Source organism: Hyperoodon ampullatus (genome assembly GCF_949752795.1).
Source record: "Hyperoodon ampullatus genome assembly, chromosome: 1".
Lineage (NCBI taxonomy): Eukaryota > Metazoa > Chordata > Mammalia > Artiodactyla > Ziphiidae > Hyperoodon > Hyperoodon ampullatus.
Genome location: NC_136914.1, coordinates 60,644,104 through 60,666,959, shown reverse-complemented (window position 1 = coordinate 60,666,959; position 22,856 = coordinate 60,644,104). Strand labels below are relative to the sequence as shown.

The following is a 22,856-nucleotide window of genomic DNA, read 5'->3' as shown; positions in this document are numbered from 1 at the left end:
AGGACAGGTGGGCATCACCTAGGGATGCACAGGCCATGTGGTGCAGGAAGGGGTGATCAGCTTGTGGGCTGAGTTTGTGCTCAGACTCACATACTATGATACACATAAAGCTGGGGCCTTGGGTTCTGGGTGGGGTGGGGGAAAATGGTGTATATGGCCACTTCTCTTGCAGGAGATTGAGCCTGGGGTCAACCCAAGGAGCCCTGGGGGTTCCTGCCCCAGCTCTGCCCCATCCTGTGGGGTTATGCCTATGGAGGGCCCAGCTGGGGGCTGGCATGCGCTGAGTTCTACAGAGGTTGCAGCTCCCTTCTCTGTCTCTAGCCTTGATACCCCCATCTGTGAAATGCGAGGGCTCTGGAAGGCTGAGGCATTGTGGTTGGTGGTAAATACCATGCTTGGCTGGCCTCTGCCATGCCCAAAGTCCCCCATATCCCCACTCACCTCAGCCACAGGCACCCCCTCTGGTGGGCGGCATTGCAGGAGAACTTCGTGGTCCAGGGGCACTTCCTTGCCCAGAGGCTCCTGATCGAAGTTCTTGCGCAGGTCTGGGAGAAGGAAGGAAAAGTGTTCCAAGGCACAGTCAGGCGGTGCAGGGAGGAGGCCAGTCAGGCAGAGCTGGATCCTGAAGGGCCCCATTCTAGCCACTAGGTGGCAGTGCACACCAAGGGAATGTTCACAGGGACACCCGGCCTTTACCTGGAGAACTTCTCCAAGATGGGGGCCTCACCAGGTGCACACGGGGGAACAAGCTTCCCTCCCTGACTCTGGGATCCTATGCACATGGTGGCCGGGGATGGTGAGGAAGCTGGCAGCTTCCTTATATAAAAGTAGGTAAAAAAGGGCCATTAGAAATCCTGGGGCCCAAGGTGGCACAGGTTCTGGGTCATGGAGCCTTCTGAGCTGGCATCCCTGTGCCCTGCTGTCTGTGCATGAAATTCTCTCTTTAGGATCCACAGGGAAGGGGACAGGGCCCAGGAGAACGGGGTGAGGGTGTCAGGGTGGCGTACATGCAATGCGGACATAGGCCCGGCGACTCTTGGTGGTGCCCGCAGAGCTCCAGGCCACGCACTGGCACCAGTAATCCTCCAGCCCAAACAGCTCCTCCACCTGCTGCCGCGACACCTCGATCTGCACCTCTCGCACCTGCAGGCCTGGGAGGAGGCGAGAGACGCCATCAGGGGGCAGGTCTGAGGACAGAAGACACCAGACAGGGGACCATAACCTCTCTCTCTTTTCCAACCCGCTGAGTCCTGTGGGCCCCTCTCCCAAGTGCCTCACATTTCCATTTTTCTCATCTCATCTGCCTTGAGCCTGGCCCAAGCCACCACTGCAGCTCACCTGGAAACTCAGTGGCTAACCCAAGCCACTGCCCCCATCCAATTGACTTTCCACCCCGCAGATAGCTCTTCAAAAGGCACAAATGACATGTCATTCCCCTGCTATGTCTCCAGTCATCCCAGTGTAAAGACCCAGACCTTCCATGTGGCCTCCAGGCCCTGCACGATCTACCCACTGCAGCCTCACCGGGTGTCTTCCAGGCCCTCATGGTTTCCTGGCCTCTCTAGCCACAGGGCCCTTGCACATCCAGTCCCCTGCCTGGAACTCTCTTCTGTCCTTTCTGTGTCCAGTGAACTCCCAGTCACCGTCAGCTTTGGGCTGGGCCTCACTTCGGAGGGAAGCCCCCTGATGCTGGCCCACCCCCACCAGCTGTCAAAGTACCGCTCAGCACTCCCACCACTGCACTGGACATTGGTCTGTACAGTTATCATTCCCCACCAGGCCTGATTCCCTCATGGCACTGACCATTGCCTGGAACTGTATTATTTATTGACGTGTTCATGTGTTAACTGTATCTCCTGCAGGAGAATGAGGTGGGGCTTTGCCCTGTTCACTGCCGTGGCCCAGGGCCTGGCACAGACAATGGGCTCAACAAATATGAGGCAAGCATGTGGCCTCTCTCTGGTCATGGCTCAGGAGCCTGTGGGGCTGGAGTTGAGGGAAGGCCCCTCTTCCTGGGAACCCCTAACCTCTCAATGACTCCCTGCTAGGGCCCAAGGGCCTCCCTGAATGACTGGATCCACCAGCCCACAGAGGAGGAATCACTCACTCTTTGCCAATCCTCCCTTGACAAAACCCTCTAAATTCAGGAAAGGGATGAACCCTCCTGGATGAGGGCATCCATCCAAAGCTCCTCCCCAAAGCTTGTGGGAGAACTGTAAGGCCTCCTCCACCAGGAAGCCCTCCCTGACTACCCCCTTGGTCTCGGAATTCCTAAAGCTATTCCTCCTCGCCATCGTGTATCTAAGCTCATCCTCTCATGGTTACTTGTGGGTTCTGATAAGCCCCTCAAGGGCGGGACTGTTGAGTGTACACATTGTAGTCCTGTGGCATGGTGGTTAGGTGGAGGGCTGGACTGCTTCTTGACAGGTTTGAATCCTGGCCCTACCTTCACTCCCCAACTGTGTGACCTTCGCTAAGTTACGTAGCCTCTTTGAGCCTCGGTTCCCTCATCAGAGTAAATTACTCAGGGTAAATTCTAAATGAATCATGGCAATTACAGCACCCAGCCCAGGCTGGACACAAATCTAATCTGGCAGCTCATCTGGATCTCATCCAGCCCCTTCCTTTTTCATCTGGAGAAACTGAGGCTTGGAGAGGGTAGGTGGCAGGCCCAGAGTCCCAGAGCAAGTTGGCAGCAGAGCTGAGATCAGCTATCTGGCGTCCTGCCCCAGTTAGAGCTCTGCCCAGTAATGAATGACACCTCTCTGGACCTCTCCCAGTGAAATCATTGCCTTAACTGTCCTGCATCCTGAGGGAGGGGGGCCCTTGCACTGGGAGCCCAGACAGTGAGGAACCCCTCCTGATGGCCAGGGATCTAAATTGGAGGGGGCTGGTGTCTGCTGTGGGTGGAGCACCAGGAGGGAAGAGGCTTCTTGGGGGACAGGGGCCCTGCCTGCTGGCAGTGGCTGCCTGGACTGCTTGCTCTACAAGCGATGCTGCATGGTCTGGGGCAGGAGAGTGGGGCCCTGCCCTTTATTCACCAGGCTGGGAGCCTGGAGGAGTGGCCCCTCTCAAGGGGGTCATCCATCCAGAATGTTTCAGGAACACCCAACAGCTGGACAGATAAACTACCACCCAGCAGGGCTTGACACCATGGCAATGGTCACCAGCAGGCAAAGAGGAGGACAGGGGCCTTTGGTCTCCCAGACTTGGGCCCCAGACTAGGTGTCCCCCTCAGCATGATGGCCAAGTGGCAGGCAGTGCCTGGACCAGGACACCCAGAGTTGGGCTGCCTGCCTTGACCTGGCATGAGCTAGTGGGTAGGCTCGTCTCACCTCTTTTGGCCCCCATCCTGTTTTCAAGGCTTCAGAGAGTGCCAGGGAGGGCTAGGGGTGGGGAGAAGGAGGAACCAGCCACACTGCTGCCAAGGGTGTGGCCTGCTGGACCACTGTCCATTCTTTGTAGCTAATGGGGACAACAGTGTCTTGATTTCTAGGACTGGCAGGACTTGTGTGCCTGGTAGCAGGGGAGTAAGAGCCACCCTGTTACTAATAATCAAAGGGCCTGTGAGGGGCCCTAGCAGGATACACTGTCCCCTTGCTCTGCAGGGCCAGAGGGGCTCAGGGGGACAGAGAAGTAAGAATAGGTTTCAAGAGGAAAGAAGCCAACAAAAACCCAGAAAGAAGATGGAGGAAAACAGGTTTTTATTGAGCACCTGCTGGGTCCTGGCACTGTGCTCAACGCTATACAGGTACCACCTTGTTCCATCCTCACCAAGATCTGTTAATATCCCAGTTTACAAAGAGAGAAACTGGGGCTCAGAGAGGTTGAGTGACTTCCTTAGGGTCACACAGCCAGAGCATGTGGGCAGCTGGGATATGGGGTTTTTTTCCTTTTAAAAGTTTCTTTTTTGGAGCATTCCCTGGTGGTCCAGTGGTTAGGACTCCATGCTTTCACTGCCGAGGGCGCAGGTTCAATCCTTGGCTGGGGAACTAAGATCCCACAAGCCATGCGGCGCGGCCAAAAAAAAGAAAAAAAAATCAGATAAAAAATCCTTTTCTTGGGACTTCCCTGGTGGTCCAGTGGTTAAGAATCTGTCTTGCAATGCACGGGACGCAGGTTTGATCCCTGGTCAGGGAACTGAGATCCCACATGCCACGGGGCAACTAAGCCCGTGTACCACAACCAGAGAGAAGCCCGCGCACGGCAACAAAGAGCCCGCACACTGCATCCAAGACCCGATGCAGCCAAAAATAAATAAATAAATATTTTTTTTTAAAATCGTTTTTTTATTTTTAGATTTTGAGTGAGAATGAGACTCCAGCTCTAACTTTTAAAATTCTTGGAATTCTTTAAAATTTTTGGTAAAATATACATACCCTACAACTTACCATTTTAACCAATTTTTAGGGTACAGTGTTGAATGACATTAAGTACATTCCGGGGTATGATTTTAAGCCTGAGTGGTTCTGAAATCTGTCAGCTTTTCACAGAAAAATAGAAGTTGAAGGAGGAAGAAAGGAGAGAGAGTGAAAGAGAGTATGTCAGGGGAGAGACACAAGAATGAGACTGAGGCAGAGAAAGAGAGAGACATAAGGGAAAAAAGACAGACACAAAAGGAGACACAAAAGGAGACGGGGATGAGAAGGGAGAAGCAGGAGAGACAGAAGGAAAGAAGAGAGGACCGAGAAAGGAAGAGAAAGAAAAGGTCAGGGAAGAGATGGTAAAAACGAAATCAAAGCCAAGGCAGGCTCTGGGGCAAAGGAGCCACCCCGAGCCTGGGGTTGGTTGGGGCTGCCCAAAGCTGGCCGTCTGCAGGTGACCCGCAGTGGGTGGCCCCCCTCCCTGGCCTGAGTCGGGGAAAGGATTTCCACCCCCGAAGGTCCTGTACTGTAAACAGGGGCTGGGCTCTGAGAGATGTGAGGAGCCCCAGGCTCTGCCTCCTGCCCGGGGTGGGGGGTGCCCAGGGACCTGCACACATCCCACGCTTCCTCCTAGTTTCCCACGTTTCTGCCACTCTCCTCTCCTGCAGGACTTGGGCTACATCCTAGCACCACCTCTATGATTATTTACTTAATATTACAGGCCTTTTTTAAAAAAACCGAAGCCAACTGATTTCTATGAAGGAAGCGTTGCATCATTATTGTGAACAAAAACAGTATCACTTCTCACCAACACAGAGGACCTGTGGAACTAGCAATGGTCTAGAATTCTGGTTGGGTGTTGGGGGCAGGGCTGCAAGACAGAGCCGGCTCCTCTTCCTTAAACAGGGAGCACAGCAGGTGCTGGGGGAGTGGGGAAGAGCCCTAGTCCCCAACTGGACCTGCTCTCTAATGTAAGCCGAGGACGGAAGGAAACTGGAAAAGGGAGCTAGCTCTCAGCAAGGGATTTGGTGCTATTTCACCTGGTCACCTAGTCAGACAGGGCAAGCGCCAAGCCTTGGGGAAATACTGGTCCAGGGTGAACCTCAGAGGGGACACTGAGGCCTGGGGGCGCCGTGGCTGTATGAGGTCTCACGTGGAGCCAGGGTGGAGCCAGGCCCAGGACCCTCTGGGTCTGGGGTGACCCGGGGGTGCCCGGCGAGTGGGGTGGGCTCACCGGTGGCCTCGTCCAGGCTCTCCTGCGTGACGTGGTCGTTCTGGCTGACCCACTCGCCGTTGCACTTGAAGTAGATCTGCGTGGCAGGGAAGGCACGGCAGCGCAGCTCCACCGGCTTGTTCTTCACGATGTAGGCGTCCTGCGGCTCCCGCAGGAAGTGGGGCAGCGGCTCTGCCGGCGCCGACGGGAAGGAGTCTGGGAGCACCTCGCTGCCAGAATCAGTGCCTGCAGAGGGTGGAGGGTGGGAGGGCTCCGTGAGGCCACAGGCTGGGAGGCCCGGGTCCCCTCCAACCCCTGGGGGCTGTGGCAGAGAGAGGAGGCCGGGGGAGGAGGAAGGGTAGGCAGCTGGAGGAGACCTGCTGGGACGCACTCTGTGGCCTGGGCGAGGTCTGACACTCCTGTGGCCTCGGTTTCCCCACTGTGACCTGCTTTTAAGAGGCTGTGTTTTGGAGCCAGTCCCAGCCCTGTGATGCTGTGTGATTCTCCTTTTTTACAGATGGAGGAGCCAGGGTGGCCCAGGGAGGTGAGGTGACCTGTCAGAGTCCAGCCCTCCTCAACGGCCCTCCCCGGCCTCCCTCCAGTTTCCCACGGCGATACCACAGTATGTGAAGAGCTGGAAATGGGCCTGAGGCTGGAGCTCAAACCAGGCCAGCTCTGCCCCGAAGCCACAGCTGCCCTGTGCAGCCCCAGCCAGCCAGGCTGATGGAAGCAGGGAGACAAGTCAGGGCCCACAGGGGCAAGGGTGGGCTGAGGTGGGGTGGCAGCATCAGGCCTGGGCTCCCTGGTGCTTGTTCCCAGAGTGCTGCCTCCTCCAGGAAGCCCACGGCAGGCAGCAGCATGCAGGGGAGACCACCTTCCCTGTAGCCTCCCCCCAGACCCTCCCTTCCTCTGGTCTGTGGCTCTGATCCACCCCCTTAGCCTTTCCCACTTCAGCCAAATCCACACCCTCGGCCTTATGGATGAGGGCACTCGGGAGGCTGGGAAGGCAGTGAGGCTGTGCAGGTGGCCATCTCCTCCTGCAAAGGGGCCAGATGGAAACCCTGGCCCCGCCCGGCTCCCTGGAAAGAACAGCACCTCGGGAGGTGAGACAAACAGGAAGGGAGAGGGGCCTGGCCACCACCAGTGTGGGGAGGGAGGGAACCAGGCTGGGCCAGGCTACTGGTTTACAATCCATGTAGGAAAATTGACTTTCCAATGCCAAGCCCCAAACAATCAGGTGGCTGGGGACAAGCGGCAGGGGGCTTGTCCTCCTCTGCTAACTGCTCCCGAGGAAACAACGAATTAAGCTGCAGGGGTGCATGTGCCTGCCCAGCCCCTCGCCAGCCTGCCGCAGTCCTGTCACTGTCTCAGAGCTCCAGTCCATCAAGTGGAGCTGGGGCCCCAGGAGGCCACGGGTGAGACACGCTCTGCCCTCGGGAGCCCCCCTTTGGGCAGAGGGGCCAAAGGGACACATGGTTCTTCAAGAGTAGAATGAACAAAACGTGCCTAACATGCTTTATCAGTATCATCTCCTTGTGGATCACAGCTTCTGCTAAGACGGAGGCTCTGAGAAAATGCATGGCTTGTCACTGGCTCCAAGCTCTGGGCTGTGGGTGGGGTATGTGTGCGTGACCTGGGGGACCGAAGGGGAAGCCAGCAAGAAAGAGGATGAATTCAGCATGTTCCCTGTGACCCATGGAGAGCCCTTAACTCCGACCTCGTTACTTTGTCTCTGAAGAGGGCTGGGAAGTGAGCACTCTTCCTCTCTCTGGGATCTTTTGAGGATCATATGAGATAAACATGCATGAGTGCCTAGGAGGAGCCTAGGTACAAATTGCTGCATCAAAATAGCAACTAATGCTTCCCTGGAATTAACTGCTATGTTTCCATTTACATAGTTAACTTACCTAATTCTTGCAACAACTTTGTAAGGTATATTATACTGGTCCCCAGTTTACTGATGGGGAAGCTGAGGCTCGGAGCAGTTAAGCAACTTGCCCAAGGTCACACAGCTGGCAAGAGGCAGAACCAAGGTTTGAACCCAAGAAACCAGACTTCAGTGTTGCCCAGGGCTCCACACTGCCTATCTTTGGAGCAGCTCCATAACACTGTGGGTGTCCCCATACCCGAGATTCCTAATAGACCCTGACACTGGCCGGGTCTCTGCAATTATGAGGGCTCGCTCATCAAAGGGCCAGCAAGGCCGGGACTGTTTTTCGTGTTTCAAAGCTGGGGAAATTGAAGTCCATCAAATTGATGCAAGGTCACCTGGTTAGTGGGCATCTAAACTAAGAACAGTACCGAGGATTCCCGAGGCCAGGCCAGGGCTCCCAAACACCTGCTTTCCTCTGCCAGACAGGGAGACAACTTCTCTGCAGGTAAACTGGCAGCCGCTAGGGTCTGGGAATGTGGGCGGTTGATGGCGAGATGACACAGTGCCCAGGGAGTTGGACATGGGTCTCCCGGTGGCCTGAGAGCTGCTCACTGTGGCCCTCCCGCCAGGCAGGCAGTTCTAGGGAAAGCAGGGTGGAGCCAAGAGGACTCCAGGCCCACCTCCCACCACCAGCATCCCTGCTTCAGTCTCAGGCCTGAGGAGTGTAGGGCAGGGCTCAGGCTTCAGACTCAGGCACCCCAGGGTGTGAACCAGTCGTGACTGGCCTCAGGCACCTCATCTGTGAAATGGGGGGACTGGACCCCCCTCTGGGGGTGGTGGCCATGAGAGCAGGTATATGGGAACCCATGGATGCAGCTGCAGGCTTGCCCTACCTTCTAACCACACAGCCTCCAGGTGACGGCCGCCTTGCTCTCTGTGGCACTGTGGGCTGCATTTATGACTTTGTTTTATAACCCTAATGTGGCTCATTTACAAAGCAGGCGGAGACTCGACTGAGGAAAGTCAACATTAGACATCCATTAGGGCAGCAGGCCCGAGTCTTGGCGGCCCCGTGCCCCACCCTGCCACCCCACCCCTCCTCTCAGCCCTGGCATGAAGACTCAGCCCTGGTCTTGGCAGGAGGACGGCTGGGCGTCCTCATCACTGCCTCCCTGTCATTCAGGGCAGTGCTGGGTGGCTCTCTATGCAGCCACTGCCCGCTTGCCCACATCCCCATCCCCCAGACGTCCTGCAGGAAACAAGGAAGCAGCAGCAAGAGCCGACCTGAGATTCCTCCCCACAGGGACCACCATGGACTACGTGCTGGCCGGCACACAGTAGGTGCTCAGTGAACACAAATTAAAGGTGTGTGGGAGGTGCTGCCAGGGCCTGGGTAGTGACTGAGTTGGGCCCCTGCCCTGACTGGTGGACATGTCCCCTCCTCCTTGGCCCTGGCTTGGGCCTTAGCAGCTGAGGAAGGTTCTTCAGGTGTCCTGGAGGGGGACCACCTGAGCCTTCCCTCTCCAGCTTGGAGGAGGAAGAATCATGAAGTTGGGGGTTCCTGGGTGCTCCCTCTGCCAGAGGCCTTCAGAGGGTTATTTTATATTAACTCACTGAGCCCTGCGGCAATCCTTGAACAGAGGTTCCCAAACTTTTTTGGTCTTTAATGTCTTGGTAATTTTTACCCAGTAATTTTACCCCAAGGCCAAAAGAAATTCCTAGTGGTTTTGTTTATTAAGTAGTTAGACCCAACCAGCTTATGTGTGTGGGTGTGTGTGTGTGTATATCCTAACAACTTAGTATCCATTAGAAAAAATAACTCACGTAAATTGAAAGAAAGGTAATATTTGTATTCCATTCCTATATAGCCACAGTGACTTATAATGGGGATGTCTTGGAATCATAGTGGACATTGCTACGCTCACAGTTTGTCTCAGAGTACTCCCAAATGCCAAATTCCCAGCTTTGCAAAGGTATGGTGCCATCTAAAGGAAAGAAGTGTGTGTGACGCTGAAATTGTAAGCTATCTTGAGCTAGTAGTTGTTGCGGTATCTGGCAGCTGTCCAGTATTGCTGTGTTTCCATGGAGATTAAAAATATCCCACAGCACCCCCTGTAGCATCCTAGGGTGCCTGGGCACACAGTTTGGGAACCACATCCCTTTGGGAACCACATCTCTATAAGTTAGGTACTATTATTAACCCCATACTACAGATGAGGAAACTGAGACCAAGAGACTTTAAGTGCTGATACAGGGCTATAAAGCTAGTATGTAGCAGAGCTGGGGAGCACATCCAGATAGGTAGAAACCTGAATCTGACTTGTGAACTGGGAATTGGCATTTATGTCCACTATTTGCCAGATGCTTCAAATAGTTCATCTAATTTACTCCCCACAACCCCCAAGGTGAGCATTATCTTCCCATGTTACAGATGAAGACATGGGGCACCAAGGGACTTGCCTGAGGTCACCTGATCAGCGGGAGGAAGCCAGGCTTGGAGCCGTATCCCTCGGTCACCTGTCTCCCTGGCTTCACTACTGCTCTCCCCACTGCCCCATCTTCACAGAGGAGAATAAAACACCTAGGAAGAGGTCCCCTAGGAGGAGGAGTCTTTGCCACTGCCAGGCCAGATATGAATTTCCCCCTGGTGGGAAAATGGCCCACATAAAGTGTGGTTTTCCAATAGCAGAATTCATTTGAAACTATAGTTGCAAAAATGCAACCTGCCTTTACAGCTGCATACATGAATGGCCTAGCTAATCCAAAATGAAGGTATGAAAGAGAACACATCCCTGCACAGATGTAACTAAAGATGGTCAAACATAGGGAAAGAACCACTGAAGTCAGGAGCCCTGGGTTTTCACCCCAGCTGGGGACGGGCACTGCTGTGTGGCCTTCCTCTCAGGCCTCGGGGCCTCCATCTGTCAAATCGGGAAGTTAGCAGAGTCCATCTCTTGAGCCCCACTATGGTTCTCACACTTTGAGATTTGAAGATGCCTGATGGGGAATCTCTTCATGTAGGACAGGGCGCTGTTGGGTAAAGTTTTTCTGCACGAAGCAAATTTGCTTAAAGTGGGGTCACCTTTCTTGACAGTGTTATTCCTGGAGCAAAGACCCAGCACCTAATGGGATCCTAAGGCACAGCGCTGGGGGCGGGCTGGGAGGACGGAGGAGGAACTATTTGCTGTTGGGCTCTGCCAACCATGCCGCAGCCCACCCACCCCGGCCTTGGATGAAAATGACCACTGGAGTCTCTCTGGTGGGCACCATTCAAACCCTCGCTTCTCATTTACCTATTCCTGCCTGTATGGGGTGTCTTGTCAGCGGGGCTCACTTGGATGCACTGAATCACAGGGATAAAGGTTACTGCAAGGGCCATCTCGTACAACATCCCCATGCCCATCAACTCCGTATCCAACCTTGACTCACATACCTCCAGGGATAGGGAGCTCACCACTGCCTTTCTCAGCCAGGCTCTCCTTTAGACAGATCTAACAGAAAAGCTTTCCTTACTTTCTGCTGAAATTTGCTGTCGGAGGCTCCAGCCATCGCTATAATTTCAGCCTCTGAGGTTACACAAAACAGTGTGCTTCCTCTTCCCCACGACAGCGTCCCAGCCTCTGAAGGTTGCAGTCTGCCCGCCCTGGCTGTCTAGCCTTTCTCTCAAATATTCACAAGACACCGTTTGGCATCTCCTCAACACCTGGCTTCCTCATGGGCAAGTTCCATGTTGCTCACAATCCGCTTAAAATGTAGGGAGGGGAGGTGACCAGGGTGGGGGTCTGGTGGCGCCTCCCTGCTTCTGGCAGCTCGAAGGCTCCTTGGCAGTTGTGGGTGGCTGCTTCTAGAAAGCAGGGAGCACACCACATGGTTCTTGGTGTCCCCCATGGGGTCCAGGACAGAGTACCCGTCCCCTGGGACGGGAGTGGAGCTTGCAAGACAGAGCGAGGAGTCTGAGCCCGGTCGCCACCCGACAGCAGGACCCGTGCCAGGCCGCGCGCTCCTTCCCAGGGGCTGGGCCTGGGCAGTGCCTAGTGCGGAGACACACCTGGCAGGTGGGATGTCCTGATGGGGTGGAAGTCAAGGTCACGGGCTTATTTAAGACGTACCAGAATCTAAGCCACTAGAATAAGCAGAAGCCAGGGGCCTTGGAGATGAAGGAAGTGGGATCAGGACAAAGGTAAAGAAACCATATTTCCCAGAACTACCCCTGAGAGGAGGGGGAGACTAAAACTACAGCGCTCAGACATCCCTGGATGGGAGACTGTCACTGGTTGCTAGGGGAGGCCAGAGGGGTTGTGATTCCCTTATGGTGACCCTGAGCCTGGGGTCCAGACTGGACTGGCGCATGGTGGAATGGGCTGGCCTGAGAGCCAGCAGACCAGTTCAAATTCAAATCCTCACTCTGCCACTGAGACCTTGAGAGGGCCTCAGTTTCCCCATCTATGAAAAAGGGGCTAATAGGTACTGCCCTGTCAATTTTGAGGTGTTGTTGTGAAGGTCAGCTGAGAAAACAGATGCAAATGTGCCCTGTTAACTGGGTAGAGCCCATGCCCCAGGGAGAGGCACCAGGCAGGAAAGCTTCACCGGCTGAGCTGTGTGTGGGGAGTCCTGAAACCCCGCACTGGGCAGCCTCCTCGGCCTATAGACACCTGAGCCCCTGTAGGCCAGAAGCACAGCAAGTCGAGTGCAGAGGCACCTGGAACCCTGTTCTACCAGCTCAGAGAGGGGAAGTGACCAATGCAACATCACACAGCAAACTAACAGCCAAGCTGGACCGGAGCCCCATTTCTGGTTCACGGCTGAGGTGGGAGACAGCACAGCATGGCATGGCTATGGGTAAAAGCTTGGGCTCTGTATTTTCCCATGCCTGGGATGGAAACTCACTACCATCCATCTCAGCCAGGTCCACCCCCGGCCACTAGGGCAGAGACCTCAGAGGCTGCAGTGGTTTAGTAGAGAAGGCCTCGATACCCCTGCCCCTTGGTTTTTGTCCCCAGGTGGGTGACAAGGCCAGGCCTGGGTCACCCCCCACCCTGGGCTCAACTGCAGGGGGTGGGCATCTGTAGATGAGCAGGGCTGGCTGGTGCGAGGCGGTGCCCACACTGAGGAGCAGGCCTGGGAGGGGAGGATGGGGGGCAGGCGGGAGGTGAGGGAGAGAGAAACGCCCCACGCTGGGCACATTTATCATCCGCAATCACAGTCTAGCCCCTGGACACCGGCTAATTCTCGCCAGACTTGACCTCCCACTGCATGGAAAATCTCTTCCATTCACCGTGAGGTGGATGTGCTCAGTGGGGAGTGGGGAGAGAGCGGGGAGAGGAGCCCCCGCTTATTATTATGTTTTAAAAACACACAAACCCCACATGGAAGGACCCCTCCCTGGACACAAAGCCCTTCTTCCATCTGGCCCTGGCTTCTGGCGGCTGTGGAGTTCAGGCTGGGGCCCCCTCAGAGGTGGTTACAATGGCCGTTACTGATGACAAATGGGGGTTGGTGGGCTTGGGGGGCCTCCTTCCTAACAAAGGAGGCCCCTTGCACAGCCCTTTTCCCATACCCTCTGCAGACCTGCCCATGCCCATGATGTCACTTCCTCTGCTGGCCACAGGAAACAGCCTCAACCAAGATGGCCAGCTGGGGCAGGAGCCTGCATCCTGAAGGGGTGTCTGGCTGACGCTGAGAAATCTTTCCCCTGGAAGGACTTGGGACAAGTGAAGGATCTGATGCGAGGCTGGGGACAAGGCCCCAGGGCAGGTGCAGAGCCCGGGCCCCACTGTCTAGGGGCCACACTGCTTACAAAACAGAGAGAGGACACTATAGCTCCTGGGTCTATCCGTAGACTCTCAGTGGTACTTGGGGAAGCTGTATTCCCACGGGCCCAGACCCTCCCTTCAGACCCTTCCTCTGGCCACTGGGTTCCCTCGGCCTGGGCCTCGGTCCCTCTAGGGCCAATTTTTTGTTCCCCTTCCAAGTCCTATTCACTGTGCCTGGAGGTCTGGGCCCTGAGGAGGGGGCATTCTGCTTCCTCTTCTTCTCTTAGACAAGGAACGCAAAACCCTCTCATCCATCACCCTCCAGATAATAACCATTTATCCAGCACGCAATGTGATAATAAACATCATCGACAATATAAAAATCCTGTGAAGTAGGCATTCCACTTCACAGATGAGGAACCTGGGGCTCAAAGAAGTGAAAAGACATGCTCAGGCTCTCAGCTACCAAGAAACAAAGCTCTTCCCATCAAAGCACAAGGCCTCCTTTGGCCCACGATGCTCCTGAGGGACCAGCAGGTGGCAGCTATTGTTTTGCCCATTTTGCAGATGAACAAATGAAGTCTCTCCAGAGTTCGCTAGATTGCTGAAGGGGAAGAGGGTCTCAGCTTCCCGACCCCAGCACTTGGCCCCCCTTCCTCTGTGGGCCTGACAAGTCTTGGACTTGTACGGGATGCCCCAGCCAAACAGAGATTCATCCTAGCCTGGGGAGGGCCCGCTGGTAGCCTGGTGCAGCCCCTAAGACGTCACACTCAGACACACATGCTCACACCAGCAGACCCACCTAAGCCCTGCTCAAGGTCACAATCCACAACCAACCCCCCTGGACACCCAGAGAGCCCCAACCAGGCTGGGACAGTGGCTCCTTTCTTAGGGCTGCTGATGTCAACTTTAAGGCAATGGCAGTGACTCTGGCCTGTGGGACACCTGCTGTTTTATTTGGTCATCTCTCCCCCATCCAGAGTTGGGATGGGGTGAGCTTGAGTTGCAATATCAGACTCCACCAAACACCCAATAGCTTAGGTCCCCACATGGGGAGACACCCCTTTCCCTCCCCTGCATCCAACCCATGATGCTGACGAACCCGGATGCTGCCAGGTAAACCTTCAAGATGTGCTTCAAACTCCATGACTGCCCACCACCACCTCCTACCGTCTCCAAGCCCACGGCGCCCGGCCCAGAACCCCCTCACTGTGCTCCCTTCTTCCTCTCTTGCCCCCTCAAATGCACTCTCCTCACAACAGCTGGGGTGATCTTGTAAAATACAAAAAATCACTCCTTGCCCACACCCTCCAATGGCTTCCATTTGCAACTGGAATGAAGTCCGAGCCACCACCGAACCCCCAGACTTCAGAGGCTCCAGGCCACCCAGGTGTGTTTCCTGCCCTTGTACATGCCTGGTTTATTCTCACACCAGGGCCTTCGCTGCTCTCTCCTTCTGAAATACACCCCTCCCCGCCCGTCTCCTGATATTCCTGGGCTGACTCTCTGTCACTGAGATCTCAGCTCAAATACCAGTGCCACCTCCCCCGCGAGGCCCTCCCTGACCACCCAGCGTAAATTCACCATCCTTGATGCTATCTTCACATTGTCCTGGTTTGTTTGCTTTTCTTGACAGTGTTCATCTCTCTCTGGAATTACCATCTCCATGTACCTGATTGTTTGATGTCTGTCTGGACAGGTCTACCCTCTGGAAGGCAAGCTCCTTGAGAGCCTGGAAATCCTGTTTGCTCGTTTAGCTGGGCCCACTGAGGACACAAGACTTTCTCCATCTGTGCCGCCCAGCCTCTCTGGAAACACCGGGGGTGGCAGGTGGGGGTGGGAGGGAGCAGCCAGAGGAGGTGGGCATAGGTTGGGCTGACCTGGGCCATGGGAACCAGTCGCTTTGGAAACCCCATCCTGTAGGATGCCACCAACGGATGGAACCTCAGGGTCCATCTAATTACTGTCCTCTAGGATGGAGACCAGAGAAGGGGTGGGCTAGCCTTAGATCACAAAGCACCTGAGCAGCAGAGCGAGTAAAAGAAACTGGCCTCTAGACTCCAGGGGGAGTGAGGACTTTATTTTTAAAATCCTCCTTTTCTTTCTAGTGAAACTACATTTTTTTCTTGACCTCTTTTGATAACAATTTAGGAAAAAATGAGGATGACGATAAAAATCACCCATTCCCACCCCCAGGTGACCAGAATTAACACTGGACATTGGTCTTGACATTTTTTAGATGTGCACATATTTTGTTACTTACTGGGTCTTGCCAGACACAGTCTGTGTATCCTATGCTTTCTTTCAAGGTTGTTAACTGAGGACTTTTAAACTACAGAGTGTGCACCAGGCATCTCCCTCTCCCTCTCTCACAGTCACACACGTCACAGGGGCACATGCCAGCTGGGCTGACTGCTCCTGCATAGCGTTCTGGGTTGTTGGAGGAGCCGCAGGGTGCAGAGCTGGTGTGGGAGCCGCTAGGCAATGACATCAGGATCTCTTTGCACATTTGGGCGCAGGGCAGAAAGATGCCAGTGTCCTATCCCTGTCTCCCAGAAAAGTCAAAATGCCCATGGGTACAGCCTCTGGCCCAGGGGCTGCCTGACGAGTTACGTCCCCGCTGCCCTTCCAGGTGAGGTGTTCCCAGGCCGCCCTGGGAAGTTCAGGGTCAGGGCTGTTCTTAGAGCGCCCGGAGGCATAAACTTCCCCTGCCTTCCCAGCGTCATGCTCTAGGGTTGAGCCACCCCTCCTCGCAAAGGGGAGCTGGCTGCCAACACACTGCAAAGTGGAAAACCTGTGCGATCGTTGCGAGCTGCCGTCAGCACCGTCACCACACCTGGCCAGACCCCACTGCAGCGCTGGTGTGGGCCCCCTGGCAGGCACCAGGAGGGGGCTCAGACCCTGGGCTGTGGGGCCCTTAGAACTAAGTCCAAGCCCTTCACTTCCAGAGGGGGATCCTGAAGCCAGAGAGGAGCAATGCCTTGTTCCAGTGCAAACAGCCGGTCGGTGGCTGCAGTACCCCTGGTATCTTGGCATCACATTGGCATAAAGAGAATCACAACAGGGAGAGGGGAAGAGGGGTGCCCGGACTCTGGCCTTTGTCAACCTGTGAAATGGGCCATGGGACAAACTGGGAGAGGTGAACAGAGAGGTGGAGAGTCACAGCAGGAAGGACAGAGAAAGAGAAATCTGAGAGCACCTGGCAGTGGCGGGGGGTGAGAGGGGCTCTGTGGGGGTCTCTTGTACTTTTCTGAACCTGGAACCCGCTTGGGTTCCTGTTTGGGGCCCTGGAGGCAAGGGAAGAAGGTGACATCGTCTCTGGCCTTCCTCCACACTCAGCTCTGCCTCTTCCACAAGGCCGGCACCAGCCCTAAGGCTCCATGGGCCCCAGGGAAGGCAGACCTTGCAGACTAGGCTCCCAGGAATACCCTGCGGACCAGAGGTAGGGAGTAACTGGTCTCAGGTCACACAGAGGGTTGGAAGCAAAGCTAGGACTGGAATGTGGGCATCCGGGCACTCAGCCCAACACTCTTGCCCTTGCCTCTCTCTGGTTCCAACAGTGGGGAAGACCCTTGCCCTGAGCTTGGGTGAGCAGCTGAGCTGTCATGGGTGGAGATGAGGGGAGACAGGTGGCACTGGCCCAGGGGAAGGCCTAGGTGGCCGCGCAGGTGCACCTTGAGGGAAACAGGGCAGGGATTCACCCCCATTCCTTCATTCATTCATCAAACGTTTTCTGAGTGCTTCCCCTTGATCATGCCTATAGCAGGATCTGGAGAGCAACAACCAAGCTTCAGTTCCACCAACAAGAAGCTCACAACGAAGATTCAAGGTTAAGGACCCAGACAGCCTGACTCCCAGACTCATGCTCAGTCTGCTTCCAGTCTAGCCCCACAGCCATGTGATGGTCCTTCTGCCTGCTGAGCCACCATCGGTGCAGAAATAAATCTACAGCTTTGTCTGTAGCTCCCTCCTTCTCCATCAAGGAGTCAGTGCACCTCCTCCAGGAAGTAGGCTTTGACTACTTCTGCCTTGACGACTGTAGGGATTTCTCATTCTTCAGGCTCCTAAAATCCCTCGTATTTCTTAGGCTGAAGCACACTGGTGCTGCCACTGGCCCATGAGGTGACCTTAGGTAAGCCACTTCCCCCTGGACCTCAATCTTCCCTTCTGGGAAATGGGGCCACTTTGATTTGCTTCACCCTCCAGGGTTGTTGGGAACATCAAGGTCAGAAGTGTGAAACTGTTTTGCCAGCTGGGCTGCCCTGTGCATTTGCTAATTTTTATTATTGCTTTGTGCAGTGAGAAACAGTAGGCGTACTTTCGCTGGGCTGGCAGGAGCGCTGGCTGACATCTCGACCAACAGCTCCAGGGTCTCCCTCTGGGTTTGAGGTCCCGGCCAGGTGCCCCACTCCCCATCTCCCACCCTGCCCCGGCTTTCCAGCTGCTGCCCAGCCCACTCTGTGATAACATGGAGCTGCAAAAGGCTGATGCAAGCTGGAAGAAGGGAATGAAACAGACTTGAGTGGGGCGGATGGAGCGCCACCCCCAGCCCCATGGGATGCCGGGCCGGCCCCTGACTGCTTGTTTGCACCTGCTGATGTAATTGCTGGTCCTCCTTGGCTCAGGGCTAGGTCTGCTCACCTCGGCCTTCAGAGCCAGAAGAAGGGTGTGAGGTCACGGCCACGTGCACCACGAAAGGGCTCTTCTCTTGTGGGGGGGGTGGTGACTGGGCCCCAGTGAGGGCAGAGGGGAGGAAAGAGCCAGAAAAAAAAGCATGAATAAGAGCACAGCTCAGAAGTAAGTAGGACCTGGGTCAACCCCAGCTCTGCCACTGTGCCACTTTAGGGGACTGGTCCCATGTCTCTGAGCCTGGACATAACAGGCACTCAACTTGTCACTGTCTTCCAGGGATGTCTCAAGGTGGATAAGGAAGTCTGAGAGAGGAAAAGAGAAAGGATGGAGGCGTGGTTCTGTGGAAAGAAAACACCAGAATAGTCCTGGGCTGGCCACCAGCTTACTTCCTGGGGCCTCAAGCTTGTTGATCCATAAAATGGGCACAACATCTCTGTAGGCCACCTCACAGAGTTGGGGCCGGAGGTGTCAAAGTGTGACGTGACACTAAAGCATGTGGATATCTCGGGGGACCTGGGGACAGTTGGGGAGAGGTTTTTGCCAGGAACCTGGGGCTCCCAGAGGCTGGGTAAGGGAGGTGGGGCTGTCAGTTCTGCACTCTGCCTTGCCTCAGGAGCTTCCCCTTGGGGAGAAAGGCATGGAGAGCAGCACACACCTCCCCAGAGGCCTCCAAGGAATCATCAAAAACACACAGGTGGCAAGGACCAGAGCCAGGACCCACTCCTGGAAACTGCAAGACCACCTGCATGCAGTCGAGGGCTCCCCGCCCCACGAGCCCAGGGGCTGGGGATTGCCCTGTCTCCAGACCATAATTCTCAAATCTGGTTTCCCTGGCGATGCCTTTGCTCTTTCCCTGAGAAAGGGTGGAGGAGGAAACAGCCTCACATAGTTCATGTGTCTTTTTGGTTGACACTGAAGGCAAAAAGACAGGAACCAGCCAGGTGGGGAAGAGATGTCCATCTCAGCCGCGCCCAACTCCTCAGCCTGGGAGAGAGGGGTTACCTTTCCTAACTGGGCCCTCAGTCCTACTTGGTTGCACTGGATGGGGGGCTGCACTCCAGCTGGGATTTGTGAGCTTCCCTGGCCACAAAGGCCCATCTTTCCCTTTAGCCAACACAGCTACTGTTTATAGGCCAACCCACTCCCAGGCGCTGCGCAGATCACTAGGAGTACGTCACCTACCTGAATCCTCCCAACAACCTTCGGGACAGGTACTCTTATTCTGATCCCCAATTTGCAGGTAAGGAAACTGAGAAACAGAGAGGTTAAGTAACTTGCCTAAGGTCACAGAACAGGGTTGTCAGCACTTCAATCTGAATCTCCCTGACTCGAAGACCATACTCATTAACCTCTATGCCCGTGGTTCTGAAACTGCAGCACGTCCCAGGATTAGCTGGAGGCTCGGTAAAACCTCCGCCTCCACCCAGAAGTTTCCACTTAGCAGGTCTGTGGCGGGGCTTGAGAACGTACACGTCTAACAAGTTCCCAGGTGCTGCCGCTGGTCCACTGCTCGCCCATGCCTCCCAACAGAAATATAAAACACTTAGCACACATAATGGTGCTTAATGCAGGTCAGCTCCTTTCCTTGAGCACTTCTATGATTCAGCTGGAGACCTTTCAAGAGGAACTAGAGGAATTACATGGCAGCATTGGTGCCGCTTGCTTTAGCTTGAATCAGGCCCCGGTGTGTGGTAATCAAGATCATGATACCCATCACCTGCACCTGTGTTCTTGCAAATTACTTAGCCTCTCTGGGCCTCAGTTTCCTTTATCTGCAAAACGGGAGTAATAATATTTCTAGGAAACACACTATACACACAAGTTGCTTAGAGCAGTGCCTGGCACATCAAAAGGGCTTATTGAGTATAAGCTGCATTACTTTTTTAAAAATTATTACCATTGTTACTATCTAATTCATCTGTATTACCTTTCCAACAATGTCTATCCACCTCCACTGTTTACCTACAGTCGCTCAGGGGATAAGTAACTGGCCCAAGTCACACAGTCGCTGAGCAGCAGAGGGAAGATTCTGAGCCGGGTTTGGGACTCCAGTGGTAGAAACTGTCTACCACGAGCAAAGAGCGAAGCCCACTCTGGCTGCTTCCTCCGGAAAGGATGAAGAGTTATTTTCTTACTTATGTTTCCTGTGCTTCCTTCTAAACCCCTAAGCTTAGCCCAGGGTTCTGTCAGTGTCACCCGTGAAGGGAGAATGTCTCCAGTACGGAACCAGAGGCTGGGTCAGCCACCCACACTCAGTGACCTTGGGCGGCCAGACCCCTGCCCTCTGTGTCTGTCCATCTATCCCCTGCTTGCTCCTCCGTATTGGGCACCCTTGAGGTGCGAGGGTTGGCTTGGCATTGGTTGGTCCAGGTTCTGGGAGAGAGGGGATGGTCACTTGTTTCTCCTGAGACTCCCTGCCCCCATCCCCCCCACCGGGATCCCCAGTTCAAAACAATGGAGGCTTCAGGGCGCCCTTGAGGTAAAGGTTCAGTAGGTGGCTAATTTTAGCTGAGAAATACTCGGCATTTTCCCAGCTGCCGTCACTGCCGCACTGTGAGCTAGACAAATGGCCTAGGTTTTCCTCCCCGATTGTTCTCGGCCGGGGGGCTAGGGGCTGACTCCAGCTAAGGACAATTCCCTTTGTGTCTGCTTCCGGGTGACTCTTAATAACTCATGGGGACAGCCTGGAGCTCTCAGGCCCCTTCCCCCGCCCTGGCCCCCTGGCTTCATAGTCAGGGCATCTCAAAATGCGTCGCTGCAACAGGACTTGCTGCTCACCCTCCTCACCTCGTCAGGGGTGGGGGCAGAGAAGGAGGGCTTGTGGCCTGAAGGGGCCCTCTGTGGACAGATCCGGGGAAGGCAAGGCGCAGAGAGGGTGTGACCGACCTAAGCACAGCCCAGTGCTCTTGGCACCAGGTGCAGGAGAAATCCCACCGCTGTCTAAGCTTCCACCCAGCATGGGGACACCTCAGACTGTGAGACCCCAGACTGCAGGCCTCTCTTTCTCCTGGCCTCCAGTGGAGACACCTGCCCTTCCCCCACCCCCCTCACCTGGTTGAATCCCTCCGTCCTCAGGTCTCACCTTGAAGGTCACCTCCTCGGGGAGCCCGGCCCTGACTGCACCCTCCCAGCTATACCGGGGCCCTGGCTCTTCCTCCGGTATTTCTTTTCCTTATTGCCCTCATCACCTTTTCTTAGTTAGGTACTCATGGTGTATTTCCTTATTTAATGCCAAGTCCCCACCAGATTCTGGGGTCCCAGGGGCAGATACAACATTTAACCACCTGTGTGGGCCCTGGGGCAGGGTCCTGGAGCTCCGCCGTGCCAGGGGAGACTGGGGGTCCCGGGGGAGTGGCTGGGGGCACTCAAGGCTCAGAACAGTCGACCTATTCAGCCGTTTTCAGCAGCAAGATGGCCTAACTGGCACTTTCTGCCTGGACACTACCCCTGGCTGGATGACACGTGTATGCCCACTGCTGACCCCAGTGCCAGCTTGGCCCACAGCAGATGTTCAATAGACGCTTCTCACATGAATGAGTGAACCTTCTGGGCTCCTCTGGTTCCTCCTCTCCCTGAGGGAGGAGCCCCGATTCAACCTATGCCCCACCCTAAATGAGGCGCCTTGGGGAAGGCACCCACGGCCCAGGATGGCCCCACCCCCAAGGGCTGTTTGCTGGCCTTGAAGCCCCCAGCTCTGCCGGGCCCCCTACTGCCCCAGCCAGGACCCAGCATGCTATAATTAGAGTCCTCCTTCCAGGCTCCAGTAATGAGGGGTGTTGGGTGCCAGCCGTAATTACAGCCTGGTTAAAGCGAACAGGAGCCGCCCCCAAGCCAACCAAATTACAAAGTCTGCAGCCGGACTCCCTCCTGCCCCGCTCCCTTTTTATGGGGCTGGTTACAGGGAGGGACCGGGGAGTTGACAGAAGCCAGCTCAGGCTGGAGCTGCGGTTTCGGAAGAGTGGAAAGCCGAGGAGAGCCCAAAGTCTGGCCTGTGTTGCTTTGAAACTGTCCTTGCACCTCTCCCGGTCCCACCCTCATCAAAAATGCCCTTCCAAAGCCGAGGTTGGGAATGAGCAAAGAAACCAGCTGAGGCTGCCCTTGCAATGCGTTCATCCGCGCCCCCATCTTGGGGCTGAGCTCTCTGCCAGGCCAGGCTAATGGCTCCCCGCACAGTCGTATTTCATGGGCACAGCCAATATCACCTCTGTGTTACTAACCAAGGTTCGGTGCTTAACTAACTTTCCCCAAATCACACAGCCGGTAAGAAGCAGACCCAGGGCTTGAGCCAGGCCCACACAGGGAGAAGGTTCTAGAGGGTAGGTACATTTCATCTTGAGCTCCCTCACTGCACTGGGCATGGGGTGGGGCACAAGGAAGGGCTCAGTGAGTCCTGAGAATGATGAGTTTTGCACATCATTTGAGAGGTCTAGCTGAGTCCTCTCCCTTTCAGAGATGGAGAAATAGAGACTCTGATTTCCACTGGTGCCTCAGGATCCAGAGGCAGAGCTAGGATGTGGGTGACCTTGTTGGTCTCAGAATCTCAGGATGTTAGTATGTAAGGGCTATAGAGAAAATCTAGTTTAGGGGCAAATACACAGCAGCCTGGCCCATCCCAAGGCTGTGACAGACATCACTAATTGATCAGCAATCATGGCAGGCCTGGACAGGGCCTCAGATTCCTTCTCAGCCCAGGACCACACAGCCATACCAATCAAGCAATGAAGAAGATTCCACCATCCCTGATCTGATTAGTTCCCATTCACCCTCAGTTACTCGAGGGGAAAATGGAGCCCAGAGATCTGGGGTGACTTGCCCCAGTAATGGGGTGACTCTTATTCCTTAATGACCCATCCTCTGTGGATGCCAACCTGCCACTTCCCACTGCACCCTCAGCCCAGCCTTGTCAACTCGGGGCTTCCTGTGTGGGAAAGACTCCCTTAAGGCTCCCTCCAGGCCCTGCAGTACTCACCCAGCTGGCTGATCTGCTGCTCCGACCACAAGGTGGCTTTCATAAAGGACTG

The 22,856-nt window shown here is 55.2% G+C and overlaps 1 protein-coding gene across 2 annotated transcripts in view; it reads right to left on the bottom strand.

The window, feature by feature from the left end:
• The window catches only part of UNC5B (unc-5 netrin receptor B), a gene marked incomplete at its 5' end in the record, with an annotated part of 84,597 nt that overhangs the window by 14,939 nt on the left and 46,802 nt on the right, over positions 1-22,856 (bottom strand). For both annotated transcript variants that reach the window (XM_079701355.1, XM_079701356.1), the window contains 3 exons: positions 442-545; positions 1,008-1,151; positions 5,599-5,823. In XM_079701355.1, coding sequence (XP_079557481.1) covers positions 442-545; positions 1,008-1,151; positions 5,599-5,823 — 473 coding nt within the window. The remainder of the gene's footprint in view (positions 1-441; positions 546-1,007; positions 1,152-5,598; positions 5,824-22,856) is intronic.